Source organism: Scheffersomyces xylosifermentans, assembly GCF_036884685.1.
Source record: "Scheffersomyces xylosifermentans strain CBS 12540 chromosome Unknown RJT20scaffold_5, whole genome shotgun sequence".
NCBI classification, from domain to species: domain Eukaryota; kingdom Fungi; phylum Ascomycota; class Pichiomycetes; order Serinales; family Debaryomycetaceae; genus Scheffersomyces; species Scheffersomyces xylosifermentans.
The window spans coordinates 991,041-1,013,948 of NW_027042943.1; the positions used below are offsets into that span (position 1 = coordinate 991,041).

The 22,908-nt window shown below is 40.6% G+C and overlaps 9 protein-coding genes across 9 annotated transcripts; 7 read left to right on the plus strand and 2 right to left on the minus strand. All coding sequences in view use genetic code 12, as the record gives it.

Annotated features, from left to right (window-relative positions):
• Positions 1-303: 303 nt before the first annotated feature.
• Positions 304-2,437, minus strand: RJT20DRAFT_49085 (uncharacterized protein). Its single transcript, XM_064920369.1, has 2 exons — positions 2,177-2,437; positions 304-1,867 (listed from the first exon to the last, which is right to left on the minus strand). The coding sequence occupies exons 1-2, from the start codon at positions 2,218-2,220 to the stop codon at positions 406-408; spliced, it is 1,506 nt and encodes a 501-aa protein (XP_064773766.1). The 5' UTR covers positions 2,221-2,437; the 3' UTR covers positions 304-405.
• Positions 2,438-4,518: 2,081 nt separating this feature from the next.
• RJT20DRAFT_49093 (tRNA (guanine-N2-)-methyltransferase) lies at positions 4,519-6,510 on the plus strand. Its single transcript, XM_064920370.1, has one exon. It carries the CDS (start codon positions 4,827-4,829, stop codon positions 6,138-6,140), a length of 1,314 nt encoding a protein of 437 aa, XP_064773767.1. The 5' UTR covers positions 4,519-4,826; the 3' UTR covers positions 6,141-6,510.
• Positions 6,511-6,844: 334 nt separating this feature from the next.
• On the plus strand, positions 6,845-8,032 carry THI4 (thiamine thiazole synthase). The gene has a single exon (XM_064917398.1). The coding sequence runs from the start codon at positions 6,880-6,882 to the stop codon at positions 7,942-7,944; it is 1,065 nt and encodes a 354-aa protein (XP_064773768.1). The 5' UTR covers positions 6,845-6,879; the 3' UTR covers positions 7,945-8,032.
• A 522-nt stretch (positions 8,033-8,554) lies between these two features.
• Positions 8,555-9,435, plus strand: RJT20DRAFT_49130 (tubulin-binding prefolding complex subunit). The gene is made up of 2 exons (XM_064920371.1): positions 8,555-8,620; positions 8,757-9,435. The coding sequence occupies exons 1-2, from the start codon at positions 8,604-8,606 to the stop codon at positions 9,310-9,312; spliced, it is 573 nt and encodes a 190-aa protein (XP_064773769.1). The 5' UTR covers positions 8,555-8,603; the 3' UTR covers positions 9,313-9,435.
• Positions 9,435-10,810, minus strand: RJT20DRAFT_49135 (uncharacterized protein). The gene has a single exon (XM_064920372.1). It carries the CDS (start codon positions 10,665-10,667, stop codon positions 9,558-9,560), a length of 1,110 nt encoding a protein of 369 aa, XP_064773770.1. The 5' UTR covers positions 10,668-10,810; the 3' UTR covers positions 9,435-9,557.
• A 1,613-nt stretch (positions 10,811-12,423) lies between these two features.
• RPL18 (60S ribosomal protein eL18) lies at positions 12,424-13,874 on the plus strand. Its single transcript, XM_064917399.1, has 2 exons — positions 12,424-12,690; positions 13,282-13,874. The coding sequence occupies exons 1-2, from the start codon at positions 12,579-12,581 to the stop codon at positions 13,728-13,730; spliced, it is 561 nt and encodes a 186-aa protein (XP_064773771.1). The 5' UTR covers positions 12,424-12,578; the 3' UTR covers positions 13,731-13,874.
• A 1,892-nt stretch (positions 13,875-15,766) lies between these two features.
• RJT20DRAFT_128994 (hyphally regulated cell wall protein) lies at positions 15,767-17,047 on the plus strand. The gene has a single exon (XM_064917400.1). The coding sequence runs from the start codon at positions 15,811-15,813 to the stop codon at positions 16,831-16,833; it is 1,023 nt and encodes a 340-aa protein (XP_064773772.1). The 5' UTR covers positions 15,767-15,810; the 3' UTR covers positions 16,834-17,047.
• A 1,887-nt stretch (positions 17,048-18,934) lies between these two features.
• Positions 18,935-21,254, plus strand: RJT20DRAFT_128996 (uncharacterized protein). The gene is given in 2 exon segments (XM_064917401.1): positions 18,935-19,023; positions 19,040-21,254. 1 exon segment carries the CDS (start codon positions 19,230-19,232, stop codon positions 21,126-21,128), a length of 1,899 nt encoding a protein of 632 aa, XP_064773773.1. The 5' UTR covers positions 18,935-19,023; positions 19,040-19,229; the 3' UTR covers positions 21,129-21,254.
• Positions 21,255-21,631: 377 nt separating this feature from the next.
• Positions 21,632-22,603, plus strand: RPS19A (40S ribosomal protein eS19; the record flags this gene model as incomplete). Its single annotated transcript, XM_064919730.1, has 2 exons — positions 21,632-21,651; positions 22,189-22,603. 2 exons carry the CDS (start codon positions 21,632-21,634, stop codon positions 22,601-22,603), a joined length of 435 nt encoding a protein of 144 aa, XP_064773774.1.
• Between the last annotated feature and the right edge of the window lie 305 nt (positions 22,604-22,908).

The window sequence follows — 22,908 nt, forward strand, 5'->3', positions numbered from 1 at the left end:
GGAAGATGAGAGTTTTCAGGCCATGGAGTTTAGGTTTTTGCGGAAGGTGCATTGTGATATACATATAAAGCAATGGAAAGGCGTACAGTTTGAGCCGAAATATGTATGATTCACTGAATTGGTTATACCTTCCAGATGTACAGACATGATAATATAATGCAGCACAGCTAAGATTGAATCCCGCAAGGTTTCCATTGCTCATGTAAGATACTGTCTTTGTAATTATACCGAACTTCCCCTGAAACCTTGATCTGGTTCCAAATGGCTTTATATATTTTAAATGTAGCTTGTTTTAGTTTAGTATTAGTAATAGTAATTAATAGTACTGTATCATAAATAACTTTTGGGCTATCGTATCGTATGAGCGACTCTCGTCTATCCCCCGGGGTCTCTCTCCCAACATGTCTAACCTCTGTTGTATCTACCTCCTCTATTGTATGGATGGTAGCCTCTGCTTCTCTTGTGGTAACCTCCTCTACCTCTATTTCCTGAAGGACCTGAAGGAGGAGCTCTTCTTGGGCCCTTTGGTAAGTTGAGTCTTCTCTGGTCTCTGTTATCATAACCGCCTTGGTAACCACCATTGTCTCCTCCTTGGTTCTCATTATTGTTACGGTTATCGCTTGAGTTTGGATCGGATTCGGGCTCTGGCTCATTGGCTTGTTGTTGAGGATTCAAAGGTTGGTCTGGTTGGTCAGAACTATCCTGTTTTTGTCCTTGGTCTCCTCCAACTTGTCCACCGGCTTGAGCAGCTTGTTGTTGTTGCTGGAACATGAACCACTGCTGCATTCTCTGCCAGTATTCCATCATTTCTGGAGTCATTTGCTGACCGTAACCACCCATACCTTGAGGATACTGTTGGTTACCGTATTGACCTCCACCATAGTTGTTGTTGTAGTACAGTTGTTGCTGTTGCTGCTGTTGTTGTTGCAATTGGTTCTGTTGATGTTGGCCTCTTGGCTCGGCTCTTTTAACTTCCATGGCCTTACCCTTCAAGGTGAGGAACTTATTGACGGTCACTCTGTCCACAGCTTCTGGAGAGTCGTAAGTAATGAATCCAAAACCTCTTGAACGACCAGTGTCTTTGTCAATCATCAATTGAGCATCAATAATACTTCCAAATTGTGAGAAGAATTCGTGGAAGTCTCTTTCGTTGACCATTGGGTCAATACCACCAACGAAAATCTTACCAACCTTGTCTTGTTCTTCTCTGGCAATAGCCCTTTTTGGATCAATAAGCTTTCCATCCAAGATATGGTCAGTTTTAATAACTTCGTCGACCGACTTAGGATCTCTGAACGTCAAGAAACCGAAACCACGGGATTTTCCCGTGTTGTTATCCTTCATGATGGTGTAGTCAACCACCTCTCCAAATTTGGAGAAGTACTGGACCAACCCCTCTTCTGTGGTGTCCCAATTAAGACCTCCAATAAACATTTTGCCGTTTTCACGTCCCATGTTCGATGGTTGGTGCAGTTGTTGAGACTGCTGTGGAGGGGGCGGAGGTGGTGGGAATTGTCCACCAGATTCAAGGCCCTGTCCCGGCATTGGGAATGGTGGGAACTGTTGAAACTGGCCTGTTGGCTGCTGCTGTTGCTGCTGTTGGTTCTGTTCAGTAGACTGACTTGGTACCTGACCCAATTGGCTCTGGTCACCTGACTGAACTGGTGGTTGCGAATCTCCTGAAGAGGCCTGTTGATCTTGCTGCAATTGAGGAGCAGATTCGGTAGATTCTGGCTTGGAAGTAGTAGTTTCCGAGGCAGAACTAGCTTCTGGCTTCTGTTCTGAGGCTGCAGAATCCTTAGAAGCTTCAGCAGTTGTTTTGCTGGTATCTTCGCCGGACGTCTTCACGTCATTAGCATCATCGTCACTATAATTGGTATGTTAGCATGTGAAAAATCGAAAACTGGTAGCGCTAGGCCGTAGTGTTGTGACCGTAGGACTTGCCACTGAAACGGGACGGAAATGACAACACAGTGCTTCTACACCCATTTGGACTTTGTGGGGGAGCTCTATACAGCGCCTAGATAACATAGACGTGTTCTAGATGCCGTGGTGTCCAATATTGGTGGAGATAAACACTGGTGTTCAATGGAATACTCCGTCGTCGCTTAACTATGGCAAGTCACAGATATGGCCGGACTGGTAGCGCTGACAAAATGGAAAAAAGTATACTAACTAAATATCCTCGAAGAGGGCTTCGTCGTCGTCGTAAGAAGACATGGTTGTGTGATCAGTTCTAGGGGGGATTGGTACTGTGGACTCTATCTAAGTACGGGAGAAACGCAGGCTAATGCTGGGCGCTTTTCTATTTCAAGTATGAGTGCTGTTTTATTGATTGTATGGAGCCGTATAGAACTAAACACTAAACAGATACTATGTAGCGTTAAAATACAAACTAAGTCTTCTGCAGTTTTTCGGGATGTGTCGGACTTTCTCAATCGGTCTCTTACACCTATCTGACGCTCGAATCTCTTCAATCCACTAACAATATGTCTAACGAATTGTCCCTTCTTCAGAAGAACCCCCATCGGCTAACTCATTTCAGTGGCCAAAGTGGAAAAGTGAAAAGTTGGGAGATGGTGGTTGGGGCACGACCGCAAAAATAGGCTGGAGAGTTTTTTGCAATCGAAAATGAACAGGGTTATGAGGTGGGAATGTGGTGTAGAAGGGGGGTTATGAGGGTGTTTCGATGGGCTAGATGGGAGAAGGAGCGGAAGGGGAGTATTTTTGGTGGGATTTCGCTGTATTGGCTTGAAGAAAGGTGGGAAAATGGCTTTAAATTGAGGAATTTGAGGAGTATTGTAGTTGTAAGAATGCCAATTGGAAATAGCAAGAATGGCCAGAAATGGGCTAGAAACGGTGAAAATGGGGTGTAAGTTGTGTTAAATCAAAGCATTTGTAAGTTATTAATTGGTTTTAGGTATTGGGAATGATTCCAGTATAAATGGTGTATCAAATTGTAGTATTCAAGTGGCCCCTCCTTCTCCCAAAGAAACATGAGTTGTGCATTTTCGGCCCTTTTTGCATTTCAAGGTGCCCCAATCTATACCCAACCGAGTTTGTAAAGAAGAATCGTTCAATGGAATGAGTCCTCTAATAAAGGCAAAAGAAAAGGTTTTGAATGGACAGTAATTGTCCGTTCACGAGGGTCTGTCCGCCCTCTCATATATGTATTTAACTAATTCTATCTATCTCCAGAATAACTGAACTATCTTAAAAGAAAGAGCTTTCTAAACTATAGCAACTAATTAGGGAAGCATCATTATTTGAGCTTATTTCTTTAAAAGAATGGCCCGTTCTGAGAGTTTCTGTGTCCCTGGAGGCATTTTTCGTAATCTAAACCTAACTCGTTGACTTCAATTGAATACTTGTTTGACTAGTCAGCTAATTGGAAGCATATCCATTCTATCACCAATACTCTCCCATTTGAACAATTGACCTCCATTCCCTCATTAATTAAAATCGCTATCATAAGATAACCCCCCTTAGCTCGTAACAAAGTCTTCATGTATTGGTTCACAAAGAAGTTTCAAATAGCAACACGGTGGATCAAACACACCCACTCCCCATGATCATATCATTCCACTAAATATGTTGAAGAAATAGTCATTGGCAATAATGAAGAGATGAATAATGTATAAGATGAATAAGGTAGCCACCATCAGACAACTCGAATCTCATATCTCTCAATTCTGCAAACACTCCCACTACCTTCGGATCAACTTACCAACGGCAAAGGCTTGTCACAGATACTAAGTATCTGAGCAAGATAATCCACTGGAATATCCAACAACAACGAGCGATTATTCATGGTACGCTTCCCCCCATCCCAAGAGACGACAGTAATCGTAGCCAGAGGAGATAACCTTCCTCGCCACAGGAGATGCTTTCAATTAGGAATCTTAACCGGTAATGGTATAAGGGCCTCCCAACCCGTATTCCATCTCATGGTTCGTTGAACGAACTGTTCAAAATCCCTGTAGACCTCAAATCAGTGATTCAACGCCACTATGGGCCAAGATTCATGATAGACATCAACTGGACAAGTTATACGCTGCTTTCAGCTGGCACTTTGGAGGTTTGCATCATCTCCCGGGTCATTGTGATCGCTATTTGGCAAGAATAGAGCCTTTTGAGGACATTTTCGGCTTAAGCGTCTATGTGGTGAATCTTAGCATTGGAGAATGCAAAATGACAATGAAAGAGATGAAAAGACATTTATGCCCTGGAATTCTGACTGGCTAACTTCATGACTTTTTGGGGGAGTGAGTAAGGAAGAAAAGAGATTGATACTAGATACTTACCATTCATTAACCCATAAGGATACATCAATTTGGATACTACAACTAGAAATAAACACTTTCTCCCCATTTCTCCCTATTTGTATCTATTTGTGCACAAGCCTAAAATAGCTGCTAAAAAAGACGCACACCGAAATTTTCCGCAGCCAAAATTTGATAGTATTATTTTATTATGGCAATGTAAGGGAAGGTTCTATGGAGAAGCTGAAAATAGGTATTTTATTATATATATACATATACTATGAACCATTTTCACCAGAGTCTTCCTTTTCCCTTTCTTCAATTACAATATAACTACAGAATACACACTTTCTAGAACTACCTCCAACTCAAAACACCCCCAAAAGATACCCATTTTCCACTAGCATCAACATCACTTTATCTCAACATACCCATCTCAATCATTCTACCGCTCTTATGACTATGACATTTGAGCCGCACGGATAAATCCGGTCAGATTTTTTTCACTTTAAAGGCATCGGATTGAAGATACCTTTAAAGATATAGTTATCACACCAAGGTAAGATGAAAGAATACTTGATATACTTGGCTCAGGCGTATCCTGAGTTCAGGAGGGCGGAACTCGAGTCGTTGGCGGATTTTTTTGGCATTCCGTTGGATATGAGCCATCATAATGTAGAAAGACCATTTATAATAGTCACTTTAGAGAACGATGAGCAGGCGAAACAAATAATGAAAAGATCGATTTTGAGTAGAGGAATCTACGAGTTATGGGGACAAGGTAAGACATACGAAGAAGTTCATGCAAACGTGAAAGAAACATCGTCAGACAGATTTGGCATATATAAAGAGTCATCGTTCAAATTCGATTTCATAGCTTACAAAGGAAGCAGAAGCAACAACGAAAGAATGGAAATAATACAAGATTTTTCATACTTAGCATTTGAAGGTGGCGTCAGAATGAAGAATCCTGACCAAATATTTTCCGTTTTGGAGGAATACAACGTTAATGGAATGGAAAAGGCATCCGAACCCTTGCATATTTACTTTGGTAGGCAGATACAGCTAAGTGCTAGAACAGAGAATGTCTTAGATAAGTATGATTTAAGAAAGAGAAAGTACATAGGTACAACTTCGTTTGATGCCGAGTTATCTTTGGTCACCTGTAATATCGGACAAGTTGGCCCAGGTAAAGTCACATATGATCCATTCACTGGTACTGGATCTTTCTTGGTTGCTGCCGCTAACTTTGGTGGATTGCCGATAGGTTCAGATATCGATGCCCGTGCATTAAGAGGAAAGGGTGAAAAGCGTAATATTCAGGCCAACTTCAAGCAGTATGGAACATCTTTAAACTTCCTTGATGTGTTGACTATGGATTTTACCAATAATGCATTCAGACAAGACTTCGGAATTGACACCATTGTTTGTGATCCACCATACGGAGTGAGAGAAGGGTTGAAAGTTTGTGGAGCCAAACACCCAGAAAAGGCAGAAGGAAGGGAGAACGTAGTGATTGACGGCGAGAAAGCCCATCTCAGAAGAGATTTCATCCAACCTAAAAAACCCTACGAATTGTCGGATCTTTTGGACGATCTTCTCTTCTTCGCTGCCGAGAGATTGCCAGTAGGTGGACGATTAGCCTTCTGGATGCCCACAGCCAACGATGACTTCGAAGTGAACCAAATCCCACAGCATGAGCAATTGGAATTGCTTTACAATCTCGAACAGGTATTCAACAAATGGTCCAGGAGACTCTTAGTATACGTAAAGAGGGACGAGACTTACAAGGGAGAGACAACCAACGGTTTGAAATCCCAGAATATCAAAAATTTTAGAGTTCGCTACTTTGGCAGATTCACCGAAGAAAGTAGATAGACATTCAACAGCATAACTAAATTGACTTTTTCAGCATAGCCATCATAGAACTACGACGTTAATACTACCATCACCACACCTTACAATTTTAATTAAAGGAGTACTCCTGTAAAGTAGTTAGCTCGTTCCCTGTTAATAGCAATACAAAAAACTGTAAATTAGTCCATCGCTCAAGACACGTACAACCTTTAACTTTCCTACTCTACCGGGGAGGGGTGTACCAGAATATTCGCCTACAGGTTCCCAGTTTGAGTTCTTTTTCACTTCCCCCATAGTACTAGTAGCCCCATTCCATAACTCAACAACGACTCATAGTCTTAATAGGACCACCGTATGCACTTAGAAATCCGTTGATTGCGACAATTTGCAACCATTATATGCGCTTGTGCGACTATCTACCGTTAAGGTGTAAGCATTTAACCATGGGTGGGAGACGCCCAGCTTCGAGCCGAAATCGACCCGTTGGAGGATTATTGGGTGAAAAGATGGTTTTGGTCGCTTGCAGGAGGTGACATTGTATTCCTTGGGTGATTTTACCCCTTTACCTGGTAGTATGCCAGAATTCTGTGACAATATACTCTTAGAGGACGGGAAATTGATTTACCCAACCCTACAATTGGTTGGCGGGGAGGTGTTGACTGGGGAAGGCCCACAAGGTATATAAACGGGCCAGAAGTACCAGTAGAAGGAGAATAAACTCGAGTAAATCTTGTAATAGTAACCTAAAAATCTTACAAAAATGATTCCTCCAACTTTATTAGATACTACTCCAGTCAACTTGAACCTTCCAAAGACTTCCCACAAGCAAAACGTCATTAAAGTGACCTCTGATGCAGCTAATGCTGACGTCAAGTTTGCTGACTGGGAGAACTTCAAGTTCGCTCCAATTAGAGAGTCTACCGTTTCTCGTGCTATGACTAGACGTTACTTTGCTGATTTGGACAAGTTCACCGAATCTGACGTTGTCATTATTGGTGCTGGTTCTGCCGGTTTATCTGCTGCTTATGTTTTGGCCAAGAACAGACCTGAGTTGAAGATCGCTATCATTGAGGCCTCAGTCAGTCCAGGTGGTGGATGTTGGTTAGGTGGTCAACTTTTCTCTGCCATGGTCTTGAGAAAACCAGCTCACCTCTTCTTGGATGAATTGGACATCGAGTACGATGATGAAGGTGACTACGTTGTCGTCAAGCACGCTGCTTTGTTCATGTCCACCTTGATGTCTAAGGTTTTGCAATTCCCAAATGTCAAGCTCTTCAATGCCACTGCTGTTGAGGACTTGATCACCAGAAGAGACGAAACTACTGGTGAATTGAGAATCGCTGGTGTTGTTACCAACTGGACTTTGGTAGCATTGAACCACGACACTCAATCTTGTATGGACCCAAACACCATCAACTGTAATGTTGTTTTATCCACTACTGGTCACGATGGTCCATTTGGTGCATTCTCTGCTAAGAGATTGGAAGAGCTTGGAAAGGCTCCAAAGGATGTCACCCAAGGTTTCAGACCACAAGAGCAGCAGGCTGCTCCAACTTCTTCCACTCCAAGAGCTGACGGTTTCCAATTGGGTGGTATGAGAGGTCTTGACATGAACAAGGCTGAAGATGCCATTGTCAAGGGTACAAGAGAAGTTGTTCCAGGTTTAGTTATTGCTGGTATGGAATTGGCCGAGGTTGACGGTTCTAACAGAATGGGTCCAACCTTCGGAGCCATGGCTCTTTCTGGAGTTAAGGCTGCTGAGTCTGTATTGAATGCTTTTGACTTGAGAAAGAAGCAAAACGAGACCTGTTACGGTTCTAAGTAATTGTGATTGTTGCGTTTTCGTTGAGTTTTAGTAAATAGTTGTGAATAGCTTTGATATTAAATGAGATCGACGAATATGAATTCAAAAAGTGATATAAGTTGTAGTTTGTATGGTTGAAATAGATAGAGAGTTACCAAGTGGAAGTTGATGGTATTGAATTTGCTTTTTTGGTTATGTTTCTTCTTACAAGGATATTATATCCTGTAATTTTCAAGTAATTTCATGAAACATACAATGTATAATCTATAGCATTATATATTATATATGTTATATTTTGTATCTATATCCATGTATTAAATTAAGGCTGCCTTACGATATAGAGCCCATAACAATCCACCAATTTGAAGAAAATATACCAAAACAGCATTATAATTATTACCACAATTCAACAGCACATCACATCATATTCAACTCTGCCAACTACCACAACAAAAACCCTAACTTACTAACTCTCCACCACCCCCATTAAAATGATTGCAAAATCGTCAAAAAAACGGCTGCTTATACCCGTCGTGCACTAACCAATAAATACAAGATTTCCTTCATAAATCACATCCTGCAGACAGTCCTCCACCGTCGTTATTTCACTTTTTGAAGATTGATTTCAATGGTTGAATAAGAGTAGTTATTAGCCATAAGATAGACCAGAAGTTGTTAAAATGGCCGAATTCTTAAAGTAAGTTGGTAATTGGGGTGTTTGGTATTGAGTTGACCGGAAATATCAGAGAATTCCGTGTAAAAATGACGGAATTACTGTGTCTTTGTTGAGAAATGGATTTGTCATAAGCTCATTTGTACTAACACATATCTAGACCAAAAAACACCAATCCCCGTGGAATTCCGGAGGCCCCTTTTATAGAAAAGGTTGACACCATCGTGAAGAATCCCGAAAGCGATTTTGAAAATGTTATGAAGGCATTCCAGGAGCGTTTGCAGCAATACAAATATATGGAGTTGTCCAAGAGGCAACAGCTCGCAGACTTGAACATCAAGATCCCAGATATTGAAAAGAACTTGGATGTGATAAGTTACATAAAGGAAAAGAAAGCCGAGGAGAATGACGAGGAAGAGGAAAAGATCATAGAAACAAACTACGAGTTGAACGACACGTTATACACCAGAGCGTCTGTTGATGTTGAAAAATTGGATTCAGTATATTTGTGGTTGGGAGCTGAAGTTATGTTGGAATACCCATTGGATGAAGCCGTAGAGCTTTTAAACGAGAGATTAAGAAAGAACAACGAGCAATTGAAGATAATCAAGGAGGACTTGGAATTCTTAAAAGAGAACATTACCACAATGGAGGTGAATACTGCCAGATTGTACAACTGGGATGTCGAAAGAAGAAAGAAGGCAACTAAAGAGTAAAGGGAGTATTAGAAGAATGATAAAACAAGAGACTTCGATGGAAGAGATGTGGTAATGTAGTAATCACTATTTGTACATATAGTAATATAATGATGTCATAGAATTTGATTTCTTGTAGTATGTAAGTCATGTGGCTAATGAAGCAATGCTAATTACATCGTAATTTGAGATTCTTACAAACTGCAAGTATTCCACTACATTTCTAAATTCTGTTCCTGTGACTGACCTTTCCTATATTATGCTGCCTAAGTTCTAAATGTATCTAAGAACTGACTACCCAAGGGACGCACTGGCGTCTCCGCTCTTATCTGCTCTCTTTGATGACGACCATCTTCTACAATTTCCTCAGCATCTTCACCTTCAACGTCTGCATCTGCATCCCCGTTGAGGTCTGAAGAGGCTCTGAGCTCATCTTGGGAGACTGGAATAGAATCTGAACCAGAACTCACCGATTGGTAACCGCCAGTTATCCTTATTCTAATGTTATCCACACTCTGATTGATGAACTTGCTTGGATTAACAAAGAAGCGGAAAATGGAGCTGGCCATGAGCCAGTTTTTGCTTCCAGGAAGCAATTCGTAAGTGTGTAGTTTTCCAATAAAAAGTCCGACCAAGCATGGGATTAAAGAACGAGTTCCGTTGTTAAGGAGAAGCAACGTATACAAGATGTGAATGGGAAAGTGATTTGTTAAACAGAGTTCGGTTGAAGGCGGTGAAGATGAACCAGATGAAGTAGCATTGTCACTTTGTACATTTTGTCTCTGATCGGGACCACTTTCTTGGTCTGTTTCTGTAATCTCTTCGGGGTCATTGTTCCTTCCGATTGGATTCAGAAGTAAGATCTTGAAGTGGTATGAAACTGGAATGTATGTTCCATAGCATATATAAAGAGACGACACGATTCCAAGCGGACCGGGTACAATTTCGTTAAAGAACAATGATTGGTACACCACTGGCTCAGTTTGCTTAAGTATCACCGACTTTGCAAGATATACGATATAGTAAAGAAACAACTGGCCGATGCTCATGAACAAGAAGCAAGCTGCCAGATTGTACACAGCAAAGATGACGATGATCAGGAAGTATTTTCTAGATCCGTAGAACCGTTCAAGGTTCTTGTAGTGGAACCAGAGGATCACCACAAGTAAATAATCCGATTCGTTTATCACTGAAAGCTGGTAAGTGAGAATTCTCCAGTATTGAGAGTATTCTATGATGTATGGGTCAATGGATAGTTTCACAAGGTGTTTCAATTGAAGAATCGATAGTGATATTGCTACCAATGTCGTAATGATACATATGGAACGAGATATCGGAGTGTTTGTGAATCCCCTTATGGGCGTTATCTGGGCCATTGTGGTTGTAGTGAGTAGAACTGGCTGTGATTTGATGTGACGTGACTAGTTGGGTCTAGGTATGGATGGTGTTTGAATGGTGTTTAAATGGCGTTTTAGTCCGATTTGGAGATGTTTATCAATTGGTTGTTGTATTGTGAATAGATAGATGGTTGTATAATACTCTGACTTGATTAGGTAAGTATTGGTGGTTATAGATTGTGATTATGATGGTGATTATAGATGGTTGTTATAGATGGTGGTTATAGATGGTGGTTATAGATGGTGGTTATAGATGGTGATTATACTAATATGAACGAAACCAGACTAAAGGACAAGTTTCAAAGAAATTAAGATGGTGGTATGGATGTCTAGTTGAATTGTAACCACTCCTTATGCTGTAATTGTAATCCACCTTCTCTTTCTCAATGGTGATACACGAAAGAAAGTGATATCAAATAGGATCATTTTATCAGGAAGAAGGCAAACTTAAGAGTTGGCGGTTATACTTTGGGATAGGTCATGTGACTTCGAATGTGAAACATCACGTGATTTGAATTATAGCATGTGAGTAGTCACGTGATTAGTAAATAGATATTGGATATTGGATATTGGATATTGGATAATATGCGATTATGAGGACTAGTAAGGTGTGGTGAGGTAGGTGAAGTAGGTGAGGTGAGAAGAGTAGTAGTAGATGAAGACGAGGAAAGGGTGGTTAAGAAGGGTAGAAGAGAAGGGGAGAAGGGGAGAAGTGTAGAAGATAATGATAGAGAAATGTAGAAGTGTACTGTAGAAAAGTGTAGAAGAGTACGGTAGAAGTTTATGGTAGAAGTGTAAAAGTGTACACTAGAAGTTTATACTAGAAGTTTATTCTAGAAGAGTAAAGCAGAGAACGGTGGAGTGCTCTGTTGTAAGAGCATGAAGTATCGAGGACAGTGTATAAGCTTATGCAATAATCTGATTTGAGGTTACACCAAGTTCATACTCTCCTCTCATGTAGAGTTTTCGTTCTGAACTGTTTCAGTGAAAGTTTGTGGAAAGCATATGTGATAGAGATTCGGGACCCTGGAGTGTCTTCTGAATGAGATCAAGCTAAAAGGTGTAAATCTTTACCTTTCAAGCGAACTACTGAAAACTCCTTCTCCATGATATGTCTTGTGTATAGTTTGTCCCACATCCATACCCTTTCTTTTATAAAGAGTATATCTTCATGGAGAATGGATTAACTTGCAGCCTCTCAGGATCTTTGTTGAAAGTCACGTGATATATTTGCTCTTCGACCAACTGAATTTGCAATTATGTCTTGATTTTTTGTCATTTTAATGTGGCATTGTCGTAACATTTTGACATCCAGACTCCAATCAGATTAAATGTAACCTTTATTATCCTTTATGACAATATCAAGATATCAAGGACCTGTCTCAATTAAATAAATCACCAAGTAGCACATCAACCTAATAAAACACAACTCACCCACGTGATTACATAACGAGACACTCTTAACTCTAGCAAAATACTACCATAATAAATTACTGTCAATTCTAATTATCACCTTTCTCAGCTTCTGACTTGCCATGTCTCACTTCTCCTGTCTCATGTCTCATGTCTCATGTCTCATGTCTCATGTCTCATGTATCATGTCTGACACATATATTCCCATTCTCACTCTTCTCACATGTCTCACATTCTCTCCCATCCTCACACTCTCAACTTCTCACCTTCTCACCTTCTCACACTTCTCAATATCCAGGGCTCGCGCCCTAATCACTCACCCACTCTCATTTCCTGCACAACCACCAAAACTCACACAAAACCACCACTTCGCACAAATTTTTTCACGTCTTCAACTCTGAAAAATATCAAAAGAGTGAAATTTATTAGCAAATAGTAGTTACTCTTAGTTCTTCATCACTAAGTCAATACAGCACAATGGGTAGAGATCACACCACCAAACAACACGCCAGATCTGGTCACAGAGAAGCTCCAAAGTCAGACAACGTCTACTTGAAGCTCTTGGTCAAGTTATACTCTTTCTTAGCTCGTATGTAAAAAAGATAATGGGAGCCAGTGGTAACTCACTGGAAGAAGATGGATGATATCCACTACGTTTGGGGAATAAAAAACCGAAAGGAAAGCAATAGGAGTACACAGCAACGGACGTGAGAACGTTCTAGCTAAGTAGTTCCAGCTGCTACCGATCACGAACCATAAGTTTGGTGATAGTTGAAACCGTCATCGCGAGAATTTTTCAGTTCACTGTACAAGCATCGATGTTTCCGAAAACACTCTTCTATCAAGTCATTTCTCCGTTAGTAAAGACACTAGCAATAAGTAGAAGTGCTGAGGAGTTGGCGGAGACGAAATTTTCACGTCTTCAAGTACGAAGCATTGCAAGTATTACAGCTGTAAAGATTCTCGTTGTGGCTAAGTATGCATCATTCAAATACGTGATTGAGGTGTGATACTGGGATCTTTGTTTGCGCTGGTGGTTTCAGCAGTAACAAGTGAAGTGACAAGAATCACACACACCATTCTGCGAGTGCATTTGCATTGGGTAGTTTACTGTCCAAATGCAGTGTTTATTGTGCGTCTTCTGAGCAGAAATAGTTCTATTTACTAACATATACTTTAGGTCGTACCGATGCTCCATTCAACAAGGTCATCTTGAGATCTTTGTTCTTATCCAAGATCAACAGACCTCCAGTCTCCGTCTCCAGAATTGCCCGTGCTCTTAAGCAAAAGGGTGCTGCTGACAAGACCATCGTCGTTGTTGGTACCGTTACCGACGACAACAGATTGTTGGAATTCCCAAAGGCTACCGTTGCCGCTTTAAGATTCACCGCCGGTGCCAAGGCCACCATCTTGAAGGCTGGTGGTGAAGCTATCACCTTGGACCAATTGGCTCTCAGAGCTCCAAAGGGTCAAAACACCTTGATCGTCAGAGGTCCAAGAAACTCCAGAGAGGCTGTCAGACACTTCGGTATGGGTCCACACAAGAACAAGGCTCCAAGAATCCAATCCACTGGTAGAAAGTTCGAGAGAGCCAGAGGTAGAAGAAGATCAAGAGGTTTCAAGGTCTAAGTTAGCTAGTGGTATTCCATTAGTTGGCCGGCTTTGTCGCTTTTTCATATCTTGTTTCTGCAGACTCTGAATTGTGTTTAGTGTATAATATTAAATATAAATTGCGGGTTATAGCATTCTTTAATCAATAAGCATTTCAGTTCGAACACGATGTAGCCATTGCCGTAGAAGTAGAAACGTTGAGTTTACTCGAAGAAGGAAATTAAAGGTTATTCTCTTTTAAGGTACTCTTTACTTGGTATCTTTATTAGTTTCTGAATCATCTTCAATGAGGGGCATCGAAATAATAGTTATTCCCATGGTACAACGATATACCAACATGAAAATATACAATATCCAACGGGTCAATGGGTATTTCCTTTTATGAGCCAGGATGTCCTGGAAGGAGAGTTTTCCATAAACTCTATTCAATGTTGACAAAACAGAGAAGAACCGATAATGTGAAAGAAACAGAATTTGGGATAATAGAAAGGGTTGCGATGACCCTTATTGTAACCGTTATGATACAAGGTTCCCTAAAGCCTGCAAGTCAACCGTATAATAACGAATTGGAAATTGTCTTTACCAAAGTAGTTATCCGTAAGCCAAACCGAGTCTACGGACTTGGAAACACGAGTTGAGCGACTCCTCTTACAATACGTTCGATTTCATGTGCTCTTAACTCCCAAAATGGTAGTAGGTTTTATTTAGACAATGAACAATGGGAGGAAAAAGAAAGGGTCGGGAAACAAAGGGACAGTTCTCAGAAAATGTTGTCCACACAATTCCGTGTTCTATTGTGAGGAACGTAACTGGAGCATAGCTACGACGTAATTTCCTTATAACGGAAATCGTTATTGTTATTGTGGGCTTTTTCCATTATTAGAGTGAAATGCCCTTGGATTCGAACGAGCTAAGAAACTTGGGGGATTTGTTTGGGATGACAAAAGGGTTTCAAACTACCACGGTTTGTATACTTTAGATGCACCCGAAGATAGATCTGGCGCTGTGCACTAAAGTCTTTTAATGCATTTTAGTTTGGAATAGTTAATTGGTGGAATTAAAAATGCTTCAATTCAAGAGAGTCCACTTTTACGTTTATTACCCCAGTCTTTAAATCCAAGCGGTGTGGTGGGCAGTCAACCACCTCAATTCGTAGCTATTTGACACATTTTAATCGCCATGTACCAACTAATTGAATCCCCTGAGGAGTAGACCCTGAGGAATTTCGGATACTGGTGGAGAGATGGTCGGAAGCAGCAGGAATTTCACCTTGAACCCTCTTTTACCGGAAACAGCCATGAACAATTGCATTTAAGAACAATGGGCACATGGAGCAAAGACCCTTCTGCGAGAACTTTTCCCATGTTCTTTCCAACTGAGCCAGCATTTTCACCGTTAGTTCACAACAAGGAGACAATCAACGATACAATTCAAGCACGGTTCCAATGGTTTACAGCAAAAGGAACTTGGAACAGAGCGAGGTCATTAAAAGGTTAAGAAAAGCAGCCAGGACCCAAATCTGGACGCGCGTTAATAATATTTCAATGCACGAAGCACTTGGAGGACGATGACGCCGAGTGTGGACATGACAGCGCAAAGAGAATCCGCTAACAGTTGAACTGTTTTGATTTTCTTTATACCGAAACGGATAAAGGCACCCCTGTGGTGAGACAGGTAGACATAGAATATGGTGGCTACTTTGGTAACTATTCACGACCCATCTCCTATGGTTACACCCTTTCTCTTTGTTAACTATGTAGTGATCACCATGTGCATATGCACTACGTATGCACCGCGTCCTTCTTAATGCACCTAAGATCATTGTTCCTGAAATAACTGCAAAAAATCATTCCCAAAGAAGCACGAATGTGAGTAATTCTTTCAGAGGTTCAATTAGAACCCTCCATTGTATGTGAAATAACTGCAAAAAGAAGTCCCGAAGACACCAATTTGTTCCTTCCGGAGTAGCCTTTGAAGTGTGAACGCTCCAGATGTGAACGTTTATATAACAGTATAAATAAAGCAGAATTCCTTGCTTTTATTAAGGTCATGAAGTTGTTATCAATACCAAACCAAAACCAAAAATCAAAAATTCAATATGTTGCTCAAGAACTTCATCGTCCCAGCTCTTATGCTGATTAACGGAGCTTTGTCTCAAGAAATCAAAATCGATACCGTTAGAGATGGTCTTCTTAGTCCAAACATCGGTCAACTTACTGTTGACAAGGGTGTCTTTTACTCTATCATCAACAATGCTATCACTGGTTTCCTTGGTAGCCTTGATATTGAGGGTTCATTCTACATTACCAGTAGTAATGACTTGCTTGGTTTGACAATTGGTTTGGCCGGTATCTCCAATTCCATTTTGAACAATGGTGTCATCGTGTTCAACTCGGCTGGCTCAACTTTACCACCAAGTTACACACTTGTTGGTTCTTCGTTCACCAACAACGGTGAGGTTTACTTTGGTGGTGACGGTTCAGTTGGTGTTCCAATTATGTCCATTACTTCTACTGCTTGGATCAACAGAGGTTTATTGGTCTTTTCCCAAAAGAGCAGATCTACTGGTGTTGTCACTCTTGGGGCCCCAGCTGGTTCCATTACCAACCAAGGACAAATCTGTCTTAACAATCAAGTCTACCAACAAACCAGTGCTGTTGTTGGTACCGGTTGTATCACTGCAGGTCATGATTCATCCGTTTTCATTGCTACTAGTGCTTTGCAATTTGCTGAAACTCAAACCATTTACTTGGAAGAGAACGACTCTTCTTTGAGAGTTGAAGCTCTTAGCACCCCACAAACATTCACTGTTGCTAACTTCGGTAACAGAAACAAGATTGGATTGGACATCCCTCTTGTCAGTCTTACTTCTGACTCTCCATGGGACTATGACACTGCTACTGGTATCTTGACCCTCAAGGGTGCCGACTTGTTATCTCAGAAGTTCAACATTGGTCTTGGCTACGACAAGAGCTTGTTCGAAGTTACCACTGACACTGGAGTTGGTTTGCTTTCCGTTCCAAACGGAGCCATCCAATACAATGCTCCAGCACCTAAGTCTGGTTTACCATCTGCTTGTAAGGCTTGCAAGACCATTCCAGTTGCCCCAACCCACGTCTAAACAAGTTATAAGTTAAGGATTCGATATTCAGAGATGGTAGAGTTGCAAATGCTTCTGTGTTTGTGTTAAGGGAAATTAGTAACTCAAATTACGGTCATTGCTCGGCTCATGAGATGCTATTATACATTAAGGCTCCCACCTAGGGTTCAATTCATGTCAATTCTATTCTTTCGAAATTTTCATTATGGTTTTGGATTGTTTCTGTTGAAGTACTTTACGCTTTTCTATAATTTTATTAGTTTACTATGTATTAGTATATAAAAAATGGATAAGATTCCATGTTAGATGTGAGAGGTTAGTCAACATCCGATAAGTATGGGATTAGTTGAATGTAGAGAATAATTGAAGATAATGATATGTTATACCCCATATTATTCAGATCTCGATCGCAGGGCGTTGAGCCCTATAGTAAAAATGCAACTAAGTAGACAGAAAGTAGTAATTTCTTGGCCCATTCTTTGTTTTAGTCGTCCTATTGTGGTCCAAAGTATTAACTATTCATCTCCTTATCGGGAGTTATCTAACTGCAAAGCGGATAAAGTAAGATGGTGTTCCTGCAGCAGCATACAGAGTTACTTTATGTGTATGGTATACATCTTCCTTTGGATGGGTTTACGCTTTTAGCTAGTTCCCCGTAACTACAGCTATCGATCTCGTATCTCGTATCTCAAGTCTAACAGCTCATCTCATACACCCCAACGGATCACACATAACAACCCTATCAAGACTTTCACCCCGTCACACATCATCACTTTCCACTATTTTCTTGTGGTATCCTGTATTTCCATAGTTGCTATGAGAACAGGCCATAGCAAGTTTTAAGTTTAATACTTGGATGGGTGGGATATGTGCATGTCCAGTGGTACTGAGAGAGTTCCTTATACCTGTATTGGCATTAAATATAAACTCCTTTTTGCGTACTCAACCCTTCAATATCTCCCCATTCAATGGCTGCTAGAAGCAGTACAAAAAAAAATAAGGAAAAGTGTATACTCTGTAGAGTCATTATAATGAGTATTTCCAACTAGATATAGGGAGTTCTACTGTTCATGTTAAGTTCTGCTATCTGCAACTTTAATATAGTGACCCTTTTAATAGTATATATCATGTACTGCACATACATACTCATTCCCATTCTTATAGCCCATGTTAAGGGGTATTTTTGCCAGCATTATATCTATGTAGCCACGTCTAGTTCTTAGTAGTAAAACACCGTATCACCATAATAGACTCTTTCTTCTCATTCACAGTCAACGGCAGACCCCATCACCACCGCCATTACCTTACTCTCTTCTAACCTAGAGAAATGCCCCTTACAGATACACCACTTCTTACAGATACCATTACAATTACAGTTACAGATACAGTTACACAGACACAGATACAGATACAGATTCACATACCTTCATCTCTCCTATAAAATATCACTAGTTCCCTCTCTCCATCACTACCCCAACTCCCCTCTCTCTCTCTCTCTCTCTCTCTCTCACCCCACCCCCATAAGCGCTTTTCCTGCACACCCTCCACATCCCACTATCTTATCGCACCTTTCGCTCACCTTGCTCACACTTGCTCACACTTCTCACCTTTGCTCATTTGGCTCACCTAAAATAACGACTCCGATATCACGGATTCTTGTTATTTTTAACTTCGGCTGGATTTTTCACATTCACATTTTTTTCAACTTTTCATGGTGAAAAACTCTCTTTTACAGCCGTTCAACAAGTACAAAGAAAGTGTCTGGAAGAGTCATAATTGGGGTTGAAAAGTGCCCTGGAAGTTTGGTAGTGACTAGCCTGCAATCGAAATCAGTTCCTGGAGTCAAGTATCCACAGTAACCGTGTACTGTGTACTGTATAGCTTATCTCGGTTCATCATCGGCTTTTGTTAAGTGATTAGTGGAAGTTGGACTTATAAGTGATTGCAATAGAAAAGAATATTGTTTTAGGGTGTTTCTGCTATTTCTTGTGACTTCGGTTGATAGGACTGGGTTAGCTGGTACCCAGAGATCAATTCTTGTTAAATTTCATCGTTTACACCCCCAGAAAGCCACTGTTATAACGATATTTAGACCTTTGCTAGAGTCAAAGAATTGAAGTATCACAGTATCACAGTATCACAGTATTAAAGTATCAAAGATATCGAAGTATCACAGTATCACAGACTATACAGAGTATACACAGTATCAAATATCACAGTATCACAGTATCACAGTATCACAGTATCACAGAGTATACAGACTATCACATAGTATACCGAGTATCATAGTATCACAGCATCACATAGTATACAGCATCACATAGTATACACATTATACACAATATACTCAAAGGATACACCGTTATTGCTGCTATTACATCCCTGGTATCATATCTATTCACACTTAAAACTATACAATGTTGCTATCTTTGGATCAATATCTCATTCGGAAGAGTTCAGCTTCTCCAATGGTCAAACAGAAGTCATTGACGGCCCAGAAATCGCCAGATCCAATAGGATTTCTTGATTTACCAGCAGAGATACTCCATCTCATTGTGTTCTATCTCTCCGATGGAGAACTTACGTTTAACCATTCATTCTTGAACCCGTTAACCGAGAACTATCCCGAGAATACTTATATTTTAAACCATATTCGCTGTGGTCACAAAGTTTACAGTAGCTTTCTAGCACTTTCTTCAACTTGCACGGTTCTTCGTGGTCTTTTGGGACCTCTTCTCTTCAGAAACCTCAGTTTGGTACGAGAGAACCAAATCGATACTCTTATGGCCAATCCAAAAGTTCAGCAGATGTACTCAGATAAGAAGGTCTACCATCGAGCTTTCATAAAGGAACTTATGGCTACAAACTTCGACAATTGCTCTAAGGAAGAATTGGCCAAGTCAAGCTTCAAGATCAGTGTTATTGGAGACTCCCAATACAAGAGCTTTTACCAGAAGACTCTTAGTATCAACAATTTTGTAACGTACTTGGAATGTGATAACTTGTCGCTTCTTAACTACGACTTGGACTTGTTTCCCCATTTGAAGAGTCTCAAGATCTTCGACTCTGGGTTAGTCCAACCATCTAATCCGCTTGACGGCGATTCTCGTGTGTCGATATACGGCAACTTGAGACACTTGGAGCTGTTTTCAATTCATTCAAATACACTTGTATTGGTTCCAGAATTACAAACAATCTTCTACCAGCTCAAAAGACTTGATATTGTTATTGAGTTTAACGAATTAGCGGCAGTAGACGGAATGTACCGACTTAAGCAATACTTTCTGAAGCCAAATGGAAACCTAAGGGAACTAAACTTATTCATTGACAATCGTAATGCCTTAGAATTCGAGGAGATGCTGGACTTGATGCGAGAAGTAGGAAACAACTGCTTTGCATTGAGCTCGCTCAACATCCGTAAAATACGTCGAAAGAGTCATTCTGACGGAGGCAGCACTTGGATTATAAATGAAGACGAATTCGGAGGTAATAATCTCACTAAGGTCCTTTCCAAGATGCGAAACTTGCAAAACTTCGGCATTGACCTTCTGATACTTGACAGTATAATGTTCTCTCTGAACGTTACTAACTTAAATCCTTCATACCAGGAGTTCGATGCTGAGCGTATCCATGACGTCAGATGCTTGACGATTATTGAGCCATCATTAAATACTCCTAAGCTTTCGGACAAGTTGAGAAACGTCATTTCGTTCTTGGCTCGTTCTTTGAATGTGACCGAGTTGAGATGTCAGTATGGTGAAGTCGTAGAACAGGCCCATATTCAGGCACTCAACCTTGTCACCAATTTGGTGGAGTTTCTCTCCAACCCATTCTACAATGTCACCTATTACCACGGGTTGAATAAGGTCTCGATAGAAAAGTGCTGGTCAGTGACTGACGACTCTATCAATAGAGATTACTACGACAATGCAATAATGGATACTGTAAGAGTGGTTAGCAGACCATTGAATCTTTTCTACCTGAAGCTCAAACTAGCTTCGGCCACTGTGTGGGGTAGAACTACATTCAACTCGCCTCGCTACAGAGTAAGAGAAACTTTCGAAGTCCGTTACACTAAGATCACCCTAGGTGAATACTTGCAGAGTTTGGAGCACCCTCCTGCGGAAATAGGACTGAGATATTATTATACAGAAGAGATGCAGAAATTAATGACAAGACCCACGTATAAAAATGGACAAGATGGCGATAATGAATATACTAATAGCCGTGCATTCTGGAGCGTAGAAGCATCGTTATCTGAGTTAGAACAGTATAGTCTTAAACAGAAGAAAGCCAGTGGAATATGGGATACATGAACAGGGAAAAAGGGTTGTACAAACGGGAAATTTGATCAACTAACTGCAGCATGCCAATGCCGCACTATATAATACAATAATTCAGTAATTAATATAATACTTAATACAATATTGTCCTAGATATGGCCGATTTTAGTTGACCACATAGATAGTCATACGGCGCTACCAACATTCAACAAACTTCCGTGCCGCTGGATTTTAGCTTTGCATCCGTGCCGCTAATTTTGTTAGAACATCCTTGCCGCTGATTTCTTCCGCTTTACATCCATGCCGCTAGGAATTGTTTCAATGTGCACGTGACTGATGTGACTGTCTTTCTCCCTTAACAATATGGCAGCCCCAGATACCCGATTGGGTATAGGATTTTCTGCAGGACGCTCAGTCTTCTTTTTTTTTCACAGCACCAAACGAAAAATTTATCATGAAAAAATGTTAAGCGTTTAATTAAACAATTTGATACTACTAGTTCTCTACCGTTAATACACATAGAAAACAAAGACAATATGCCAGGTGTTTCCGTCAGGTAAGTTTTATTGTCTAGACGAAAGAAATACTGTCGTGGTGGATGGTGAGAGTTTCCAAGGAATTCTCTCGAACGATGTTAGAGTAGATCGATTGGAGTGAAGAAGGTGAAAAATTGGAAGAGGTTAAAGAGGAAGAGGATTGAAGAGGCGTGAGAGTAGTCCAATAGGAAGAAGTGAGAAGCGAATTTGATAAGTAGGAAGCTGGCTTCATACACTTGTCGATACCAGTAGGAATTCTGATTAGTTTAAAAGCGAATTGGGCACTTTCGACTGGTCAAACAGTAATCTCCGACTATGGTGAACTAACTCACAATTCTGAAGATTCTTTTCTTCCCTGTAACGTTTGCTACTGATTATTGTTTCTTTATTTGTTTATAAAGTCCTATGATTGTCAGCTGTTTTCACGTACAGCCAAGGTATGGGATCCCCTCGAGATGAGTTTCTAAGACACCAAATATTATACATCCACCATCACAGTGTATTCTAAAACTGTTGAACCGTTTAAATAGTCAACGTATACTAACTCAGATTTATAGAGACGTTCCAGCTCAAGAGTTCATCAACGCTTACGCTCAATTCTTGCAAAGACAAGGTAAGTTAGAGGTCCCAGGTTACGTTGACCTTGTCAAGACCTCTGCTGGTAACGAGTTACCACCACAAGAGGCTGAGACTTGGTTCTACAAGAGAGCTGCCTCCGTTGCCAGACACATCTACTTGAGAAAGCAAGTTGGTGTCGGTGCCTTGAACAAGTTATACGGTGGTGCTATCAACAGAGGTTTCAGACCACACAAGCACGCTGACGCTTCCGGTTCTATCAACAGAAAGGTTGTCCAATCCTTGCAAAAGATTGGTGTCTTAGAAATCTCTCCAAAGGGTGGTAGAAGAATCTCTGAGAACGGTCAAAGAGATTTGGACCGTATTGCTGCTCAGACCTTAGAAGACGACGAGTAAGTCATTTAGCATGGTTTCTTTATGGTGTTGTAAAATATATAATTAGTTTCACGAAGGCTATATAAATAATCTAATTACCTTGGATTCTGACTCTGTATTTACATATAGTTTCGATGGTTTTTCAGTAATATAAAAACTTTCTATATCAGTTCAATGAAAGCAAGTAGCAAATGTAACCGTATGTTTATCTTCGCAGACTCGTCGGTCGCAAATATTGTCACGAACAATTATATATTCGTTGATCTAATAAAGACTTCTAGTTTTTCTATGAAAGCTTGTAATATTCTATAGATATCTAATATTCG